The sequence below is a fragment of the Rhagoletis pomonella genome, unplaced genomic scaffold (assembly GCF_013731165.1).
Source record: "Rhagoletis pomonella isolate Grant_MI unplaced genomic scaffold, Rhpom_1.0 Rhpom_scaffold_01489, whole genome shotgun sequence".
NCBI classification, from domain to species: domain Eukaryota; kingdom Metazoa; phylum Arthropoda; class Insecta; order Diptera; family Tephritidae; genus Rhagoletis; species Rhagoletis pomonella.
In genome coordinates, this window is record NW_023460043.1 from 26,130 (window position 1) to 43,532 (window position 17,403).

Genomic DNA, 17,403 nt, shown 5'->3' on the forward strand with positions numbered 1-17,403 from the left:
ATTGTATACTCGTTTAAAAATACTATGACTGTTCTAGCGCCTTAAAGTGGGCCCTTAAATATTAGTTGTTTATGCGCAGAATATTCTCGTTGTTGTTCTTGTTGATACTGTTACCCTTGCGGCAATGCAGCAGCCCGGAAACTATGCGAGTGCAATGAAAAGGCTACCGGCAAACAAGAATCGCAAGTTTTTTGCCGATCACCGAAATCGTTGGCAAGCCGATGCTTACTATTATTTTTTTGTTCTTTCTTTTTTAGAGTCTCTTTTGCTTTTTATTTAATCTTTTTTGTTTCGCTTTTACTCATACAGCAATCAATGAGCGAATGAATGCTGCACGAATGCCACAGCAAAACAATAGTAAAAACAACAACAAGAACAGCAAGTGCATGCAATAGCGACAACTATTACGAGACTATAACGACAAACGACTACGATGCTTTGGCCATTACGACCACCACTGTAACGCCACCAGTAATGGCAACGGCAACGGCAACGACCAGCTCAACGACCAGCTCAACGATGGCAACAACGACCGCGCCGACACACGACAACAACTGCACAAACAAACGCAATATTTGTACATCCATGTAGGCACGAAGGACTACGACAATGATGGCGTTGCAGCTATGAAAAAAATATTAAATGAGAAAAAACAGTGCAGACCTGTCTGCGAATTTCGAATTTCCTTTTATGCTTACAATAGTGTAGGTTTTTTTTTTTTTTTTTTTTTTTTTTTTTAACTGTTGTGCTGCTGTGCTACTGTAGCGGTACTTTGCTGACAGCCCCAGTAGCTAACTCCGGTTATGAGCAGGTCGTATGCAGAGTTTGTGTCAGTGGATATAATTGTCATATATGTGTGTCTTTTCAAGCATTTTAATAGCAATTTTTAAATTTTCTATATTAATTTTAAAGCTTCTTGAAGTTAAAAAGATGCTTCAACATAAGGTATTGGAAGCTAAAGCAAAAGTTGCTCATACGCCAGGGCATATGCAAAACCATATTCAATAAAAATCGCCATATTCTGCAATCAGTACCTACAGCATCCACAGGAGGTTGCATTAACCAAATAAGCGCACATTTCGTGTCATAATTTACTTCTTACTTAGATTCTTTAAGTTGCTGCGCGTACACTCACACACACACACACACACACACACACGTAAACGCAACCAGCAACAAACACCGTTAAATCGACCGGCTGGCTGGCTGTCTTATGGCAACGCACACACACAAATGCAGGCACAATGACCCGACATATTCGAACGTTGACTTATTTCTGTTCGATTGTCAACGTGCTGCGGCACAGCTTTTTATGATGATCATAATTATTTAGTAATTGTTGTTACTATTGCAATTTCCAGCCACCTATCTCGCTGCAACTGCAACTGCAGCAACATCGGCAATGGCATCAGCGTCGGCATATACTGCGCCACTCTACACACTCTACTTACATACATACATACATACAATTCATCGTCATTCATTTGCATTGAAACATCGTTCCGATTGCCGATGTCATAAACTCAAGTTGACGCTGCTGCTGCTGCTGCTGCTTTCCCATTTCCTGTCATTCTGCTATTTTCTGTATTGCACTTTGTAAGCATTTACAATATCCGCTCTTGACACGAGCACAAATTTTCGAATTAGCGACTCGGATGTATTAGGGCTTGTGCGCTCTTGACGGTACGCCGAGTGCTCACAATTGAGTATTGTCCTCGAAAATTGCTTCTCTATTGCCTTGCTCTGTTAAACGCCTAAAAGCATGCTCTTACTTTTCCGTCTTTTGCTCTCTTTAAATTAATTGCCTTTGGATTTTATAACAGCTACGCCGTGTGCAGCGTAGACACGAGAAATGCGGTGAATGTGTTGCGGTGCGTTTAATGCAAGCAGATCAAAAAAACGCACAGATATGTTGGCAAATGCAAACGTCCAACGTAGGCACGATTTTGCGATAATGCGTGCATTGTGACGTCAAAGTCGTTTGATTTTGCCCGCAATATCGTACGAGAAATTCAGCAATGAAGATGGAAATTCTCATTTCAGAAATACAAAAGCGAAGTGTTTTGTGGAATAAAAGCCATTGCCGCTACAAAGACAGGCGAAGTGCGGAAGAGGAATGGAACGAAGTTGTTACAAAAATGTTGGGGTTCCAAGTAGGTAAACAAATTTGAATTATTTTGTGTTGTTTATTGTAAACAATGTTGAATTCAAATTAAATAATATTTAATTTTTATATTTTATTTACTGAAAAGTAGTCGCCAAATATAGAACGTTTAATTTCTGCTTCCCGTGGTGGGTGATTATTTTTTCCGGAAGCTCCTAAGTTGCCGTTTGTATTCCTAAATTTTGAATTTTGTTCAAAATTATTGTGAAAATCGTCTTCCTTTTCCATATCAATTACAATGTTGCGTAGAAGGCAAACGGCTTTTACTATATGAACAGCATTCAGAACGATAGTTTCTATTGCTTTCACTCAAATTTTAAATGTGCCACTCGGTATAGCGCACTAGGGTGGGCATTTGATGATTTTTCTGTATCGAAAATATATACCCCTATTTTTTATTTTGAAACTGAAAAATATTTGGAAGTTGCTCAAAGTTTTCCATGTATTTTTATATGGGAAAATAAATTTTTTCGTAGAGATGGTAAAGAATTCAAAAGTCAATATTTTTCGATCGGAAAACTCTGGTTCTTCAAGAGGCTTTCAATAATAATGCCCAATTGTTTATTTAAACATTTTTTAATACTAAAAAATTTTTTTATTTATCCCGTCATTGCATTTTCTGGGCTTTTGGCGGATCTATAAAATGTAGTCACTATGAAAAAAATGGCTAAATAAATAACACTGGTCTACAAGGGTTTTGCGAATAAGACGGGACCTGGTGTTTCCGAACGGATTTTTCGTGCTGAACACGAATCTGGGGTCCAAAACTTCCCATCACGTCACGTTTTCGAGAAAAAAGGGGTTGAAACCCCTAAAAACAGCGTTTTTGGCCATTTTTGAAAAATTGTAGAGCTGAACCCTGACGTGCTACAAACTTTGTATATGTCAGAAATTAAAGGCTAAATCGTGCCCTTTCGAATGAGCCCTATGCCGAATTAATCGCATGCACCCTTAGATCAGGGGGTGTATTTGTGTCTAGGAGTCCAGGGAAAATATCCACCATATTCGACCCGTCATCTTAAATTTTTAAAATCTAACTGCAGATTCGTAATCAGCGACTTTTAATATAGTTAAAACCTTGGCATTATTAATTTTCTATGATCGTTTAAGATTAAATTCTTTCTGTGATCAATTTTTCCTGCACCCCTAAACACAAATACACCCCCTGCTTTAAGGGTGCACGCGATCAATTCGGCATAGGGCTCATTCGAAAGGGCACGGTTTAGCCTTTAATTTCTGATATATGCAAAATTTGTACCACGTCAGGGTTCAGCTCTATAATTTTTTCGAAAATGGCCAAAAACGCTGTTTTTAGGGGTTTCAACCCCTAACGTGACGTGATGGGACATTTTTGACCCCGGATTCGTGTTCAGCACGAAAAATCCGTTCAGAAACACCAGGTCCCGTCTTATTCGCAGAAAAAAAGTTGAAATTTGTAGACCAGTGTAATTGGGTATTATTACTGGGAATCTTTTGAATAAAAACAGAGTTTTCCGATCAAAAACTTATGGTTTTCGAGAATTCTATACCGATACCTCCCAAAGAATTGGGAAAATTTCACTTTTGAAAATAATCTTTTGACACCCTTTCAAAATGTTCGATGATTGGCACATATCTTTTGAATCGCTTCGCAAATGTCCTTGCAAGCCTCTTTAACTATAGAATCAACTGATGACTTCAATATCCTGAATGAGAAAACAATTTATCTAAATTTTTTTTTTTTTTCAGAGCAAGATGCTAAAAAGAAGTGGCGAAATTTGCGAGACCAGTTCAGTAAGGAATTGAAAAAAATTCCAAAAGGCAAATCGGGCGACACACAAGACCAAGCAACTATATATACTGGGAGGTGGCGGTATTTCAAAAGCCTGCTTTTCCTTAGAGATACAATTCTCCCAAGAGAAACAGCTAGAAATTTGTCGGTGGTGCTTGAAGATTCAACTACAGCAACTGAAGCCGATAATAATGTGGCAAATGCTGAAATAGTGGCAAAAAATACTAATGCTACTAAAACAGATAATGAAGTGTCAAATTCCGAAGTAAAGAACTCCGAACTAACTTTCGTTGAAACATGCCCTTCATTCAGGTCTTTGTCTGTTCGTCGAAAGAGAAAGGACAAACATCAAGATGGAAATGCCGTTGAGCTTAGGCTTTTAGATATCGAAACCAAACAGCTAGCTTTACTCGAAGCATCAGAAGATGAAAATTCACTCTTTTTGAGGTCGCTTCTTCCATTCATGAAAAAGTTGGATCCGATTCGTCAGCTTCGTGTAAGGTGTATGTACATTTCAAAATGTAAATGAACCACTGCAAAAATAAACTTTACAAAAAAAAAACTTTTACTATTTGTGTTTTAATTACCACAAAGTTAGAAAAGTAATGTCAATAAACTGTTTTCGAATAAAAATATTTTAACTGCCGCATACGAAGCCATTTCACGCCGAATAATAAGTTACAATAAGTATAATCGCGTTGTAATTGTACACTTACAGCATTCCACGCACGATTTTGCGGGTAGTACGTTGCTCGCACGCATCGCAAAATCGTGCCTGTGTTTACGCTGGACACAGTGTTAGTGTGTATTTACGGAAAGTTCTCCAAGCTCGTCATATACATACATACATACATACATACACACATAGATGTGAATAATGACGTCACAATATGTTGTTGCTTTTATTGTAGTTATATACATATGTACGTACTGAACATCCGAAATTGGCATGAATAAAATTTACCAGAGCTTTTTCGTGTCATTGTTCAGTAAGTTTACGGTATATAATATGACCGAAATAATAAATTCTTCATTGCACAAGTTTTTTTTTTTTTGTTTACAGTAGGAATATTACGAGAAAAAATAATGAGTAATTTTTAAGCAAAAGGCAAAACCGACTTTAATTCCCATATGAAAATTTCAGAGTACCAGAATTATAGAAATCGGTTAACGAGGTCCAAAGTTATGCGGTAACATAAATAAAAAAAAAAAAAACAAAAAAAATACTCCGACGAATTGGCCAGACACTCTTTTTTAACATTTCATATAACTTGTCTATTAGTTAACTAAAATCGACTCTTAAAACATGTGGCAACCCTCTTCAAAAATATTTTGAAACTAAAATAATCTTTCGTTTGACATTGTGATACATATCTCTGATTAACTGATGAATAATGTTGAATGTGAAAAAAAAAACATCGCCACTCTCCTATATGTAAAGCCCAGAAATATCAATTCACCGTGGGAGGCTCTGAAAGCACCGATATGCCATTGAATTGGTCGTCTACACTATGCCAGTTTTACTGTCCAGTTTTATTAGACCTACCTTCCAGTTACTGGGATTTTTTACTGGAATCAGTTAACGCCAGTGCACAGTGGGCCAGAAGACTGAAAACGTGGTCGAAAATTAATATTATTTAAAATTTTTAAATAATAAACTTAAATAATCTAGATACTTTGAAGTATGCGAAAACAAAATTTTATGATATTTAAAACATTTTAATATGTTCGTAAGAAATTCAGAATCCATAAAATATGAAAAGCGTTTGTAAGCCCTAATTATGAAAAAAACTACATTTATTTAAATTATCAATAAGTCTTAAAAATATTACTGTAACAACCCACCCTGGAACCCTGCAGAACCCACTCAACAAATCTACTTTTTCACTCTCTTGCAATTGCATGTTTTTATTGTGTTTCTTCAAATGGAAATTATTAAGTTATCTGCACGAATCATCAGATTTCCTTTAAAATGGCATTCAACCGTAAACGCATATGTTTGCATATTTTGTAAAAAATGCCTGTTTTTACTTATTTTTTTGCGCATATTTTAAAATAGCTGCATGTTGTTTATGCATATTTTTACTTTGATTGATTTAAAACCATTTTAATTTAGTACGGCATTTTTTGACAAAAAAAAACAGCTATAATTGTTTCTAAAAAAATCATCTGAACTGTATTAAACTGACAATGTTTCTATTTACACAAGATTGTAACGATGATGAAGAATACATAAGAATTAATAAAATTATTAAAAATATTAAAAAAAATAGTTAAAATTAAAAAAAAAATAAAAATAAAAAGTTTTGAAAATTAAAAAAAAAAATGCGGGGTGCTTTATTCCTGGAACCTGCTCGTGGCAGGCCCTGGATACTGCAAGTGTGGCAATTTGTAGGCTAATAACAGGAAAAATTTTGAAAGACTTCTTAAAATACATTTATCAATTTATCAAATTAAATCATTTGTTAAAAAAATACATAGAAGCCAATCCTTAATTTTCTTTTAAATACAATTCATATTTTTATTTCTTTAAATAATATAAATTAAATAATCAAAATAATATCTTACTTCTTATTTTATAGATAAGCAACATGTTAATGTTGAAACCTGTTCAAACGCCTTCCTAATGATACCCATTTTGTGATATTAAATAAGCTTACATTTATTCAATACACGTAATTGTTACGCCACTCCAAAATATCTATTTTTTCTCCTCTTCAAACGGTTTTTTTTTTCACCACAGAAATTGAAGTACTTATGCTGTGGAGTATTTGAATAATTGTAAATTTTAATATACCTGGCAACCCTGCTTTAAAAATTTTTTCCAGAAGCTTTCTACAGAAAATATCAAAGAGAATGGGAAAAAGTAGAACAAATCCGTCGGATTGTTATTACGTTTAAAGCTGTTAAAATTTCAAAAAATCCAAAAAACGAGTCTTCCCGGATTTTTTTTACAATTTCTGGACACCTGCTATTTGTATACCTTGGATAATAAGCTATACCACAAAAATATTTTTATTTATTTATTTCACATGCAAAAAATGTTGGCCACTTTTTCAGTGTTCTGGCCTACTGTGCCGTGCCTGTTTACAACAAAAAACCCATGCAAATTTTCAGTGCTGAAAATGGTTTTATAGGTGAAAGGCAAATAGAGTGTGTGCGAAAAATTCCATATATATTTTAATCCTTCCATGCCTTTTTACGATATATCGAAACCTCTTTCTATTTTTTTTTTTAATTTGACTGTTATTTTGGAAGACGGTTTCAAAGCCTCTAATATCCAAAGTTTCATAAATTTCCAGGAAATATTTATCTCCATCTCTCTTACTAGCTACCAAAGAATCACCTCGTCAATTTATGATGGACGAACATACGGAAATAATTGTAATAGCCGCCTACGATGCGTTACCTCTCTGCTTGCTATACATATTTGAGTTCCGTCCGCTTAACGAAAAATTTTGTATGTATGTATGTATGTGAGAGCAGCAACAAAGTTAGCAAGTAGCGATAAACGATGGTGAGTTTGGTTTCACCTCATTGATCTCGTTAGTTTCGCCACTTGTTAACTGTTGGCGTATCGATGGCGGCTAAAGTTTGATTCATCAGTCGTTTATTCAGTCCAGTCTTACTTGCGGGAAATATTTTCTACACAAATTGTTTTCAGCCAAATAGGTGAACTACATATGTACATTAGGGTGGTCAAAAAACAGTAAAGTCGGAATTGTAATGCTCTCACCCACTAGGATTGTTCTATATCGAAAAAAGTAGACCCCTATTTTTGTATTTTGAAATCAAAAAATATTTAGAGGTCGCTCAAAGTTCTGCATGTATGTTTATATGGGAAAAATACAATTTTTCATAGAAATGGTATAGAATTCTTGAGAATCAATATTTTTCGATCGGAAAACTCTGGTTCTCTTCAGGAGACTTTCAATTATAATACCCAATTGTTTATTTAACAATTTTTTAATACTAACCATTTTTTTATTGGTCGCCCCATTGCATTTTTCGGGGTATTTGTGGGTTTTTGGCGGACCTATAAATTATAGTGGCGATGAAAAAATGGTTAAATAAAGAATTGGGTATTATTATTGGGAATCTCCTGCAGATAAACAGAGTTTTCTGGTAGAAAAATATTGATTTTTAACTATTCTATACCATTTCTACGAAAAGTTGTTTTTTGCCCACATAAAATACTTGGAAATCTTTGGGCGCTTTGAGCTACCTCTAAATATTTTTTGATTTCAAAATTAATTTACTTTTTCACATGCGTTTTTTGGACCACCCTAATGTACATACGTATTTCTGAATCTAAACTACAACTTACTAGTTCATATTTGTGGAAAAGGATCAACTGATACAACTATACACTTTTTCTCCTCAACATGCCCCATATACATACATATATGTATGAACGTAACTTCCCTCAAAAATGTTGAGCTTTCAAAACTCTTAACTGCTCCAAATGAGCAAATTTAATATATATGTACATACATATGTATTTAAAAAAATATATAAAAAGAACCAAGTTTATTGCAAAAAGTTTGTAGCTGCCCTGAAACTGGATCAACATCGAGGTGTTGACAGGACTTGCGCGCATTTGGACAGCATCGCCGGCTGCAGGCAAGCAGCTCAGCAGCAAAGCGCGCCAAAGCAGGCAACTAACTAGTAGCTGGAAGTTGAGGCGATACACGAGACAAAATTGACAATGCTGTCAAATATCCTTTTAATTTAAATTCTTTATCTTTTGCTGTAAGGCAGCAGTGAACTCTATTCTAGGACAAAAGTAAAAAAACGCACACACACACACATACACACATACATACATACGTACATACCCATAAACAATTTCAGGAATCTTGCAAAAGAATTTCTATTTTAGAATTTGTCATGTCTTCGCCTTCGTCACCGTCATCGCCGTCGCCGTCGCCGTCGCAGTTGCACTCATCGCCTTTCAACACTTTACTTTATATAAAATATCACACCAAACCCAGAAAGTGAAAAATGCTAAGCATCGTTGCATTGAGCAGGAGGAACGCCAGATACTGAATTCAATCCTTTCAAAAGATGGATCGGTGGAAAAGTGGGGGCTGGAGAGGCGACGGTCAGTGGTGCAAGTCGCATGGAAATACACTGCACTGAGCAACCGAACACCCAGAGCAATCCTTTTGCTTAAAGTTGTCGCTTATCTTAAGCCGGAATGACAGATGCAAAAAAGGAGTATTAGTAAAAGAAAAAAATAAAATGAAAAATATTTTGTAAAATAAGAAAAACAAGTTGTGGAATGAAATGACATAAATGCGAACCGAACCAAACGAAACGAATGAATAAACGCAATGAAAACTTGACGTGGTTGGGGTCATCGCGACCAACATACAGTAGCTGTCCAGTTATGGTTGGAGGATGGTGTGAGGACTGAGCCGACTACGGGCAAAATAGAAAAGGACATGCTCATCGCATTCCATGGCACGAAAGCTGACAGTGAATGATTTGACCATGCTTACTCATTTGCGTTTACGGGTTATGGGATTAGCGCACGCATTGTGGATTCCTCAGTATCAGCTACGACAAAGTCGGCCTTTACAGCAGCAGCCGATGTGGCAACAACAAAAAGTTTCTGCTCCGAAGTTTATCATTCAAAAAGGCAACGCACCGTGGACAAAGACAAAAGGCCAAGAGGTCGATGAATGGGTCGCTTGCATACCCTTAGCTATTGCGATGCATAACGAACCATTGCTGGTAAATGTGCTCACTGGCCAGCACATCTTCATCTGCTTCATAAACGTTGGAAGAGTGCAGGTCATGTAGTCACTTTGTCATCAGTTGGCTGTGCCGCACCCCGCATTGCTTGACCACGATGCCCGCCAGCAGCGGTGAGCGGTGTCTTAGACAGGAGTGTCGTGTCGGCCGTCAACTACATCTTCGTCGTTGATTCACTGTCGACCGTCGACATTCATGGTAATTTCACGCTTGTTCTAAGAAAAATGACAGCAAAATGTAATAATGAAAAACTTTTTCTTTGTCAACTTGATGAGTGTGAATTTTCTACAATTCCTACCCACCACTATTTAGCCATAACTTTGCTGCATAACCAACTTAGCCTTGCGTCACTCACTTACTGAGCTCACGCAGTTTGCATGCTAAATGGGAATGAGTTTGCTGGACCCATTTGGTAGTAGGAGGTATGTGTGTATGTATGTTTGTCTGCAAGTCCTGTTGCCTCAGTGTTCGAATGAGTGAATGCTTGTCATAAATTTTACGCAAAAGGTACAGGACCCTGGGTTGAAGCAATTTCACTTTTTTCGTTTTTTTTTTTTTTGCTCGTCCATTTTCCTTATCTTCTTCTTGTCCATCTGCCTCTGCTAACGCAGCTATGCTACTACGTGGGATTTGCAATCAAATCACTGAATTATGCACTAAATTTCGCACAGAGACATGCGCGCGCGCTGGAGAGGATGAACGCACTGGACGGACAAGCATTCAGTCGGTGTGAAAATCTCAGTGCGCTGCTAATTAAAATCGAAGATTTAGTGCATTTTGTGTTTAACACATAGCGAAAGTCATGCGATGAAGGTAATACCATTTTATCAAATTTCACCTGAAATGATAATTAGGCGAACATTTTGGGATATCTGAGACGTTAGAAGTGATTAGTAGAGGTTGAGATAAAGTTTTGATTAAGTTGAAATGGGGCAATTATAAGGGAAATGTTTGTTTTAAAGTAGTGAAATAAAATAAAAATTGCAAATAAGACTTCATATACCTCTGATTTGAATGATACATTTTGGATGGGACAAAAATTCTGAAAGCTTCCAAAATCATGTAACTTGGAATTAATTTTTTGTTATTCCTTAACCAATTTGGTTTCGAGACGAAATGTTTTGTCGTCATGGCATCCAGCCTTACTTAAATATCTCAATTTTTACTCAATCTATCGCGTGCATAGACGGACGGAAGGACAGATATATAGAGCTAAGGGGGCAATTCTGCAAACCACTTATGCTGAAAGCTCTTTTCCGTCCTTCGAAAAAATTGAATAAATGATTTTTTCGACTGACAATAAAAAGATTAGTAATTTCGGTACTTTTTCAACCAAATAAACATTTTAAGGCAAAAATTTTTATTTTTTATGGTACTCGTTTCCGGTACTCCCGTAATTGAAGTTTATGCAAGAAGAATGCTTTGCCGTTTTTTTTTCTGCCGAGAGAAGGGAGTGACACTAAAAAAACAACTCCTGAAATTTGCTCATATGTATATAATCCAATAGATTTTTCAACCCTGAGATGCTCCCAGCTTTGGTCTAAGTGTAGTTGTATTAAGCAGCACTAGCCGCTGCCTATATATCAGCCTACCTTGCATAAATGCAAAACACTTAATTAAATCTGGTAAATGACTAAAAATTTTGATATTATGTCTAACATTAAATTTTGCTTCATTATCAGTGTCAGTCTCTTTATCGAAATTAAGTAGTTAGGTAACTAATATACAAGTAGATGTCTAGTGCGAAAAGATACAAATTTATAAACATAGTACATATTAGGGTGATTGACTACGTTTTTCCAAACCGATGTTTTTTTTTTTTTGAAATCTTAATCTTTGCCATCCTAAGTAAATTGGATGTTTACAATCGAATAAGTCAGTTTTCCACCTAGTTCATTTATTACCAAAATCAAGAGAATTCTAAATATTTATTTAATTAAAATCGAACTGTAAAATTTTGTATTAATTTTACTAGCTAATACCAGGCTTCACTGCGCCTTAAAAGTATTTTTGTGTTGTTACTCCCTCTAAAAACTCTTATGGGCTTCAATCATAAAAAACTAAAATAGATTTGAAGAGCTTTATGAAGTGAGATCTTCAAACTAATTTACGATTTATGAAACATGCATACATTATTTTTTAGGAATTTGAGCGTTAGTTAATATATTTTGGAGGGTATTTAATCCGGGCAATTTTGTTTATAATCTTATAAATCGATTCTACATATCGTCCACTTTCTTCAAAGAAGTATTCATTCAGTATTTACCGTATCTTATTCCTTTAACTAAATAAAATTATTCAAACAGGTGGCAACTCTCCTCAAAAATATTTTTGGAAGTAAACTTTTCTAAAGGCATTTTATGCTTTTTTGCTGGTCAATTAATTCTTCCTATTTTTTTCTTATTGTTTATATAGAATTACCAAGTAAATTTATATTACGAAAAAAAAACCTTTCCTAAACTTCTTCAGTTGCATAACCATATTGCAATATTTAATTTATCTAATCAATTAAATAAAATTAAAATTTTCAACAAGTGGCAACCTTTCACAAAAATATTCTCGGCTGTAAGCCTTCCCGAACCTCTTTCTTTTGATAGTTATATTCCAATATTTACTCTATCTTAAACCCGTTTTCGAAAAAAGGCGAATAATCGAACATCCTAGTACGTATGTATGTATGTAGACTACGCATATGTACGTGCGAAGAAAAAAAAAAACAAAACTACTTAATATGTGTTTGCTTGAAATAGCTTAAAATTCAAAACAAATTTAGCCAGCAGCGAAATTGCGCAGAGTTTGAGTTGCATGCAGCAAAATGCTTTGCCTTTTTTTGCTACTTGTATTGTTGCTAACAACAACAACAACAACGTTTCACGACTGCTTTGCAGTTGCGGCATTCTGTCTTCCACTTATGACTTTGTTTGAGCAATTTTTCCAAACTGCCGTTGGCTGCCCGCAAATAGTGGCAATGACAGTGGCCATGCCACTATGTCAGTGCTAGTGGCAGCAATTTCTTGTTGCACTCTCCTCTGTCATCATCACTTTCTTTAGCTTTTTGTTGTTTCTCTGTTTTTATTTTAGTTTTCACTGCTGTCTTTGCCACATAATCAGCGTTTTCCGCATACGCTTGCTCTCTCGCCTAGTTAATGCCACACAAACAACTAAATAATGCAACAAAAATGTTCATCAGTCTTTATTTCTTCTTACCACACCTTATGCTATACCTCTTCTGCTTCCTTTGATCGCTAGTCAGCTTTGAAGCGCTTATATTTGCTTTTGCGATGGCTTCACTTCGTCTTGGCGTCTTTCGTGTTGGCGAAGATGGCAATTAAGATGTGTGTCTGTATGTATGTATAATAACAGCTTCGAAGAGGACCCTGTAAAAAATTTTGCGACTTGTCTCCAAAAAGAGTATACCAGAATTAGTCTCCATGTGGTATCATTTATGGGTCCAATTAAAGATCTAATGATTTTTGCGCTCTTAAGCAACGACATTTCATAAGCGCCATTGGCATGCAGATAGAGTATTCGGCTTAGCATACCTGAGATCCACGGATCGAATCTCAGCAGGCGCAAGTTTTTTTTTTTTTAAAGCGACTACTCCCTTTTCAGACCCATTCCGGGTACAAAGAGATACAAGTGAGCGCTTGCTTGGACATGCTCGAACAAAAGAAATCAAAAGTAGTATATACGAGTATTAGTCGCGTGTTCCTTTCCAATTGGTCACGGAGTCATCGCGAAATATAAGCAGAAAATACAAAAGTATAGATAAGTCAATGCAGCTACTACTTACTTATTAATACATACATAAGTATGTATGCAGATATATATGTACAAATATATGTATATCGTCGCTTAAAGTAAAAAACCGCGTATCAAGCAAACGCAAAACCTCGCATATGAGGTTGCCGAAATTTTATAGGAGAGAGTAGCACTTGTCTTATTTCAAAACGCTTCTCTCATTTACCCCTAATTATCTCTTCTTCTTATATCTACATAACTACCCATATCTATGTCTATACACAGTATAAAGGAATGTCGAGATTCTTTGTGCGCGGTAAACTCGAAAACTACTGAACGGATTTTAACGAGATTTTCTCTACTATACTCTGTATCGACAGGAGAGTGACCTTTTTTACTTAGATTTTTAATAGGGTTGCCAACTGTCTAAAAAATGATAAGATCCGCATCCGTTCGTTGAAAATGAGGTATCAAATGAAAGGGATTGGCCTCTAGAAAAGCACTCACGTTTTATTTTATTTGAATAGGGTTGCCACCTGTTTATAAAGTAACTATGTTCAATCATAGTAAGCGTAGGCATCAGTTCTGCACCGTCACTGTCAACCGAAAAGACTTATCCTCTACATGTGCAATAATGTGTTATTTTTTTTAGTAGGGTTGCCACCTATTAAAAAATTAAAAGATTTTTGCCGTTCGTTGGTTTACAAAATGTGATACCAAATGAAAGGGCCTGGCCCTCGCATGTACAAAAACTTTAATTTTTTGAATAGGGTTGCCATCTATTTATAAATTACTATCTTCTATACATTGTATAAGGGAAAGTCAAGATATTTAGATCACGCTAATCTCAAAAACTATTTGCACGAGATTTGTTAAGTATAATCTGTATTGATAGGAATATTATCTTTAGTACTTTAAATTCCTATAGGATTGCCATTACAAGAAATGAGGCGTCAAATAAAAGGGCTCAGCTGCTCAGCTTTTAGATGTTCAATAATGTATTACTTTTTGAGTAGGGTTGCCAGTTTTTAAAAATTATAAAATCTTCACCATTTGTTGGACTAAACACTGGGTACCCAGTGAAAGGATATGGTCTCTATAGGTGCAATAAGTTTTTATTTTTTATTTGAGTGGGGTTGCCACCTATTTAAAAACTATGTACATATGTACATATAATACACGAGGGCATTTTTTTTTTTGATGACATTATATTTGCTCAGTTCTTTCAATTAAAAAAAAAATGATGTGTCAAAGGAAAAGGCGTGACCTTCCGCTTTGCAGTAAGGTTTTATTTTTCGAAGAGGGTTGCAACCTGTGCGAAAAAAAAATGGGGGCTGTTCGTTAGATTACAAGAAATGAGGTGTCAAATGAAAGGGCTTGGCCTCCAGATGCGAAATTATATATTACTATTTTAATAGGGTTGCAATCTGTTTAGATGTCAATCGCATCTTATTTAATATCTAAACATTCAGCGCTTGGCGAAGCCTCGCACATACGAGTCCAGCTAGTTTTAGTATAAGTGGATAAGCGTTTGATATCAGGAGCTTACGGTGAGCACATACATATCTTTTTTGGCACAAATGTTAGATACGCGGTTTTGTACTTTAAACGACGGTAAACTTATGTAGTTGTGAGCATATCTTTAAGCTGCTAACATGTAGTTTGTTATTTTCTCCATTTCGCTTTAGGCCTACAAGCATTTCCAACATACTTGTCTTGCCGCTGCTTCAAGAATAATTTGCCCACATTCCCCAACATCCTTGCTGCTCCTTGGCCACCACGCCTCCAGTTATGTTTACGTTTATGCCAAAGTGAGCGTGTAAGTAGTATGTTCGTATGGCTGCTTGGTGTAGTAGTATATGCGTGTCGCCTACGTACGTTGTCGTTAGCTTTGCTCCTCGGCTGCTTGCTTTTCATCTCCTTTATCCAGTAATTTGACTATGTTTTTTATCATTACTACACACACTAAGGGCATAATTGTAATTGCAGGAATGCCTTTTAGTCAAGGCAAAAATGTTCTCTATTTTGTTTGGCAGCAAAAATTTACTTTAAGTTCTCTATGAGTCCCAAATGCCCTTCTTAGTGTTTTGACTGCGCGTGTTAAAGATGTTTACTTTTCGTTTTTTTCCTTTAGGTTTTTCTTTGTGCAGAACTACATATATTTTTAGTTAAAATTTATGATGGTGGTAAAAGCAGCTTAAGGCTAAGTATGTAATGCATATTAGTCTTTCATTTTTTTTTTTAACGTAGTGAAAATAGTGCAACTTATAAAAGTTCCGGAGCAAAGTGAATGTGTCAAACATCAACTAAATTGGCAATTTAAATATAAAAAGAAACAACTTGCTCTAAAGAGGAAAAATGCAAATGTTCGCCTAAATTCAATTTAATTTTTTAACAGTTGGAAAACTCTTAAAAATTACGTTCTTAAGCATCTTTCGTTGACATCCACATTGTAATATTTTATTAAATAAAATCTCACTTTCAAATAAGTGGAAATTCTGTTCAAAATAATTTCACAATAAAGCTTTCTCAAAGCTGTTTCGTTTAATATCCGTATTGTAATAATTGTAATAAACCGTTGGCAACTCTTTAAATAAGGGTTTCTAAATAAGCTTTCTTAAACACCTTTCGCTTACATGTAGGGATGGAAAAAAATAAAATAATTGATTAATTAATATCACAAGCCAAAAAAAAAAAATAATTGCAATTATTGAGAAATAATCGATTTATCGAATTTTTAAAGGCACTTTTTACAGTGAGTATTCACGAAAACATTTTTCCGATAAATAAATGCGTGTGCAGGGCCTTTAACGTTGCCGCGCTTAGTCTTGTAGCGTTTACAATGGGCTTACATGCACAACTATTTACACTATTTTATGCTCTGAACTTGGCAAATCTTGCGGCTGTTTGCAATTTTAGACAGCTACAGAATTCATATTTCTTGAAAATATTTTTACCACTATTTTAATAATCGATCAATGAAAAACAAAACTACGATACAATTAAATCGTGAATTGGACAAAAATAATCGATTAATTTATTCAAATTATTAATCGCTGTCATCCCTACTTACATGTAAAAGTTGCTTTAACTGCTTGATTGAATTTAATTTGAGTTTTAGACCGGTGGAAACCCCCTTTAATTAAAGATATCACATAATCTTAAAGCTCTTTTAATCCTCTTTCGATTGATTAAAGAAATCAGTTACACTGGCGTTCAAAAAACAAGTGGTCTGTGTATTTAACCAGATCCACCTACCGACACGTATCCCAATCTCATATATGCTTGACTCGTACGCCATCAAAATTGTGAAAACCCGAAAAAATGGCAAAAAATTCGAAATTTACTCGAAATCATGAGCGTGATTCGAATTCAGGTGGGTCTGGTAAAAGCACACACCACTGTTTTTTGTGCACTAAACTGACTTGTAATAAAGCTATTGTTGTTGTTGTTGAAACACCATACAAATTCCCCAAGGAGTTTTTGGGAAGTATTGCTGGAGTGATAGTCCTTGGCCAGATATAAATCTCGATCGTTACGGTTACGTGGACCCGACTGTCGACGTAAAGTTCGGCATTCGATCTACTGCGGCACACGCGAACAATAAAATTCTGTTATCAAGTTATCGAAACTTATGGAGCCATCGAAGTTTATAGTCATCGAAATTTATCGAATCATCGAAGTTTATAGTTATCGAAATTTAGTTAGTTCACCAAGTTTATTGAGTTATCGGAATGTATCTAATTATTCAAATTGATCAATGTTTATTGAGTTGTCGAAATTAACCGATAGTTATCGAGTTGCACAAATTTATTGGTTTACCGTCATTTGTCAAGTTAATGGAATTTATCAAGTTATCGATTTTTATTGAATTATCATTATTTCTGGAGTAATCGAAATTTATAGAGTTATCGTAATGTGTCAAGTTCTTTCAACTTATAGCTTTACTGAAATTCGCCAGTTAAGT

The 17,403-nt window shown here is 35.4% G+C and overlaps 1 protein-coding gene across 1 annotated transcript; it reads left to right on the forward strand.

Moving 5' to 3' along the window:
* Positions 1 to 327: 327 nt before the first annotated feature.
* Positions 328 to 4,438, forward strand: LOC118752420 (the record flags this gene model as incomplete). Its single annotated transcript, XM_036487340.1, has 3 exons — positions 328 to 587; positions 913 to 1,052; positions 3,893 to 4,438. Coding segments are annotated over exons 1-3 (946 nt in total), but the record flags the coding sequence as incomplete, so codon positions are not given.
* Positions 4,439 to 17,403: the final 12,965 nt, after the last annotated feature.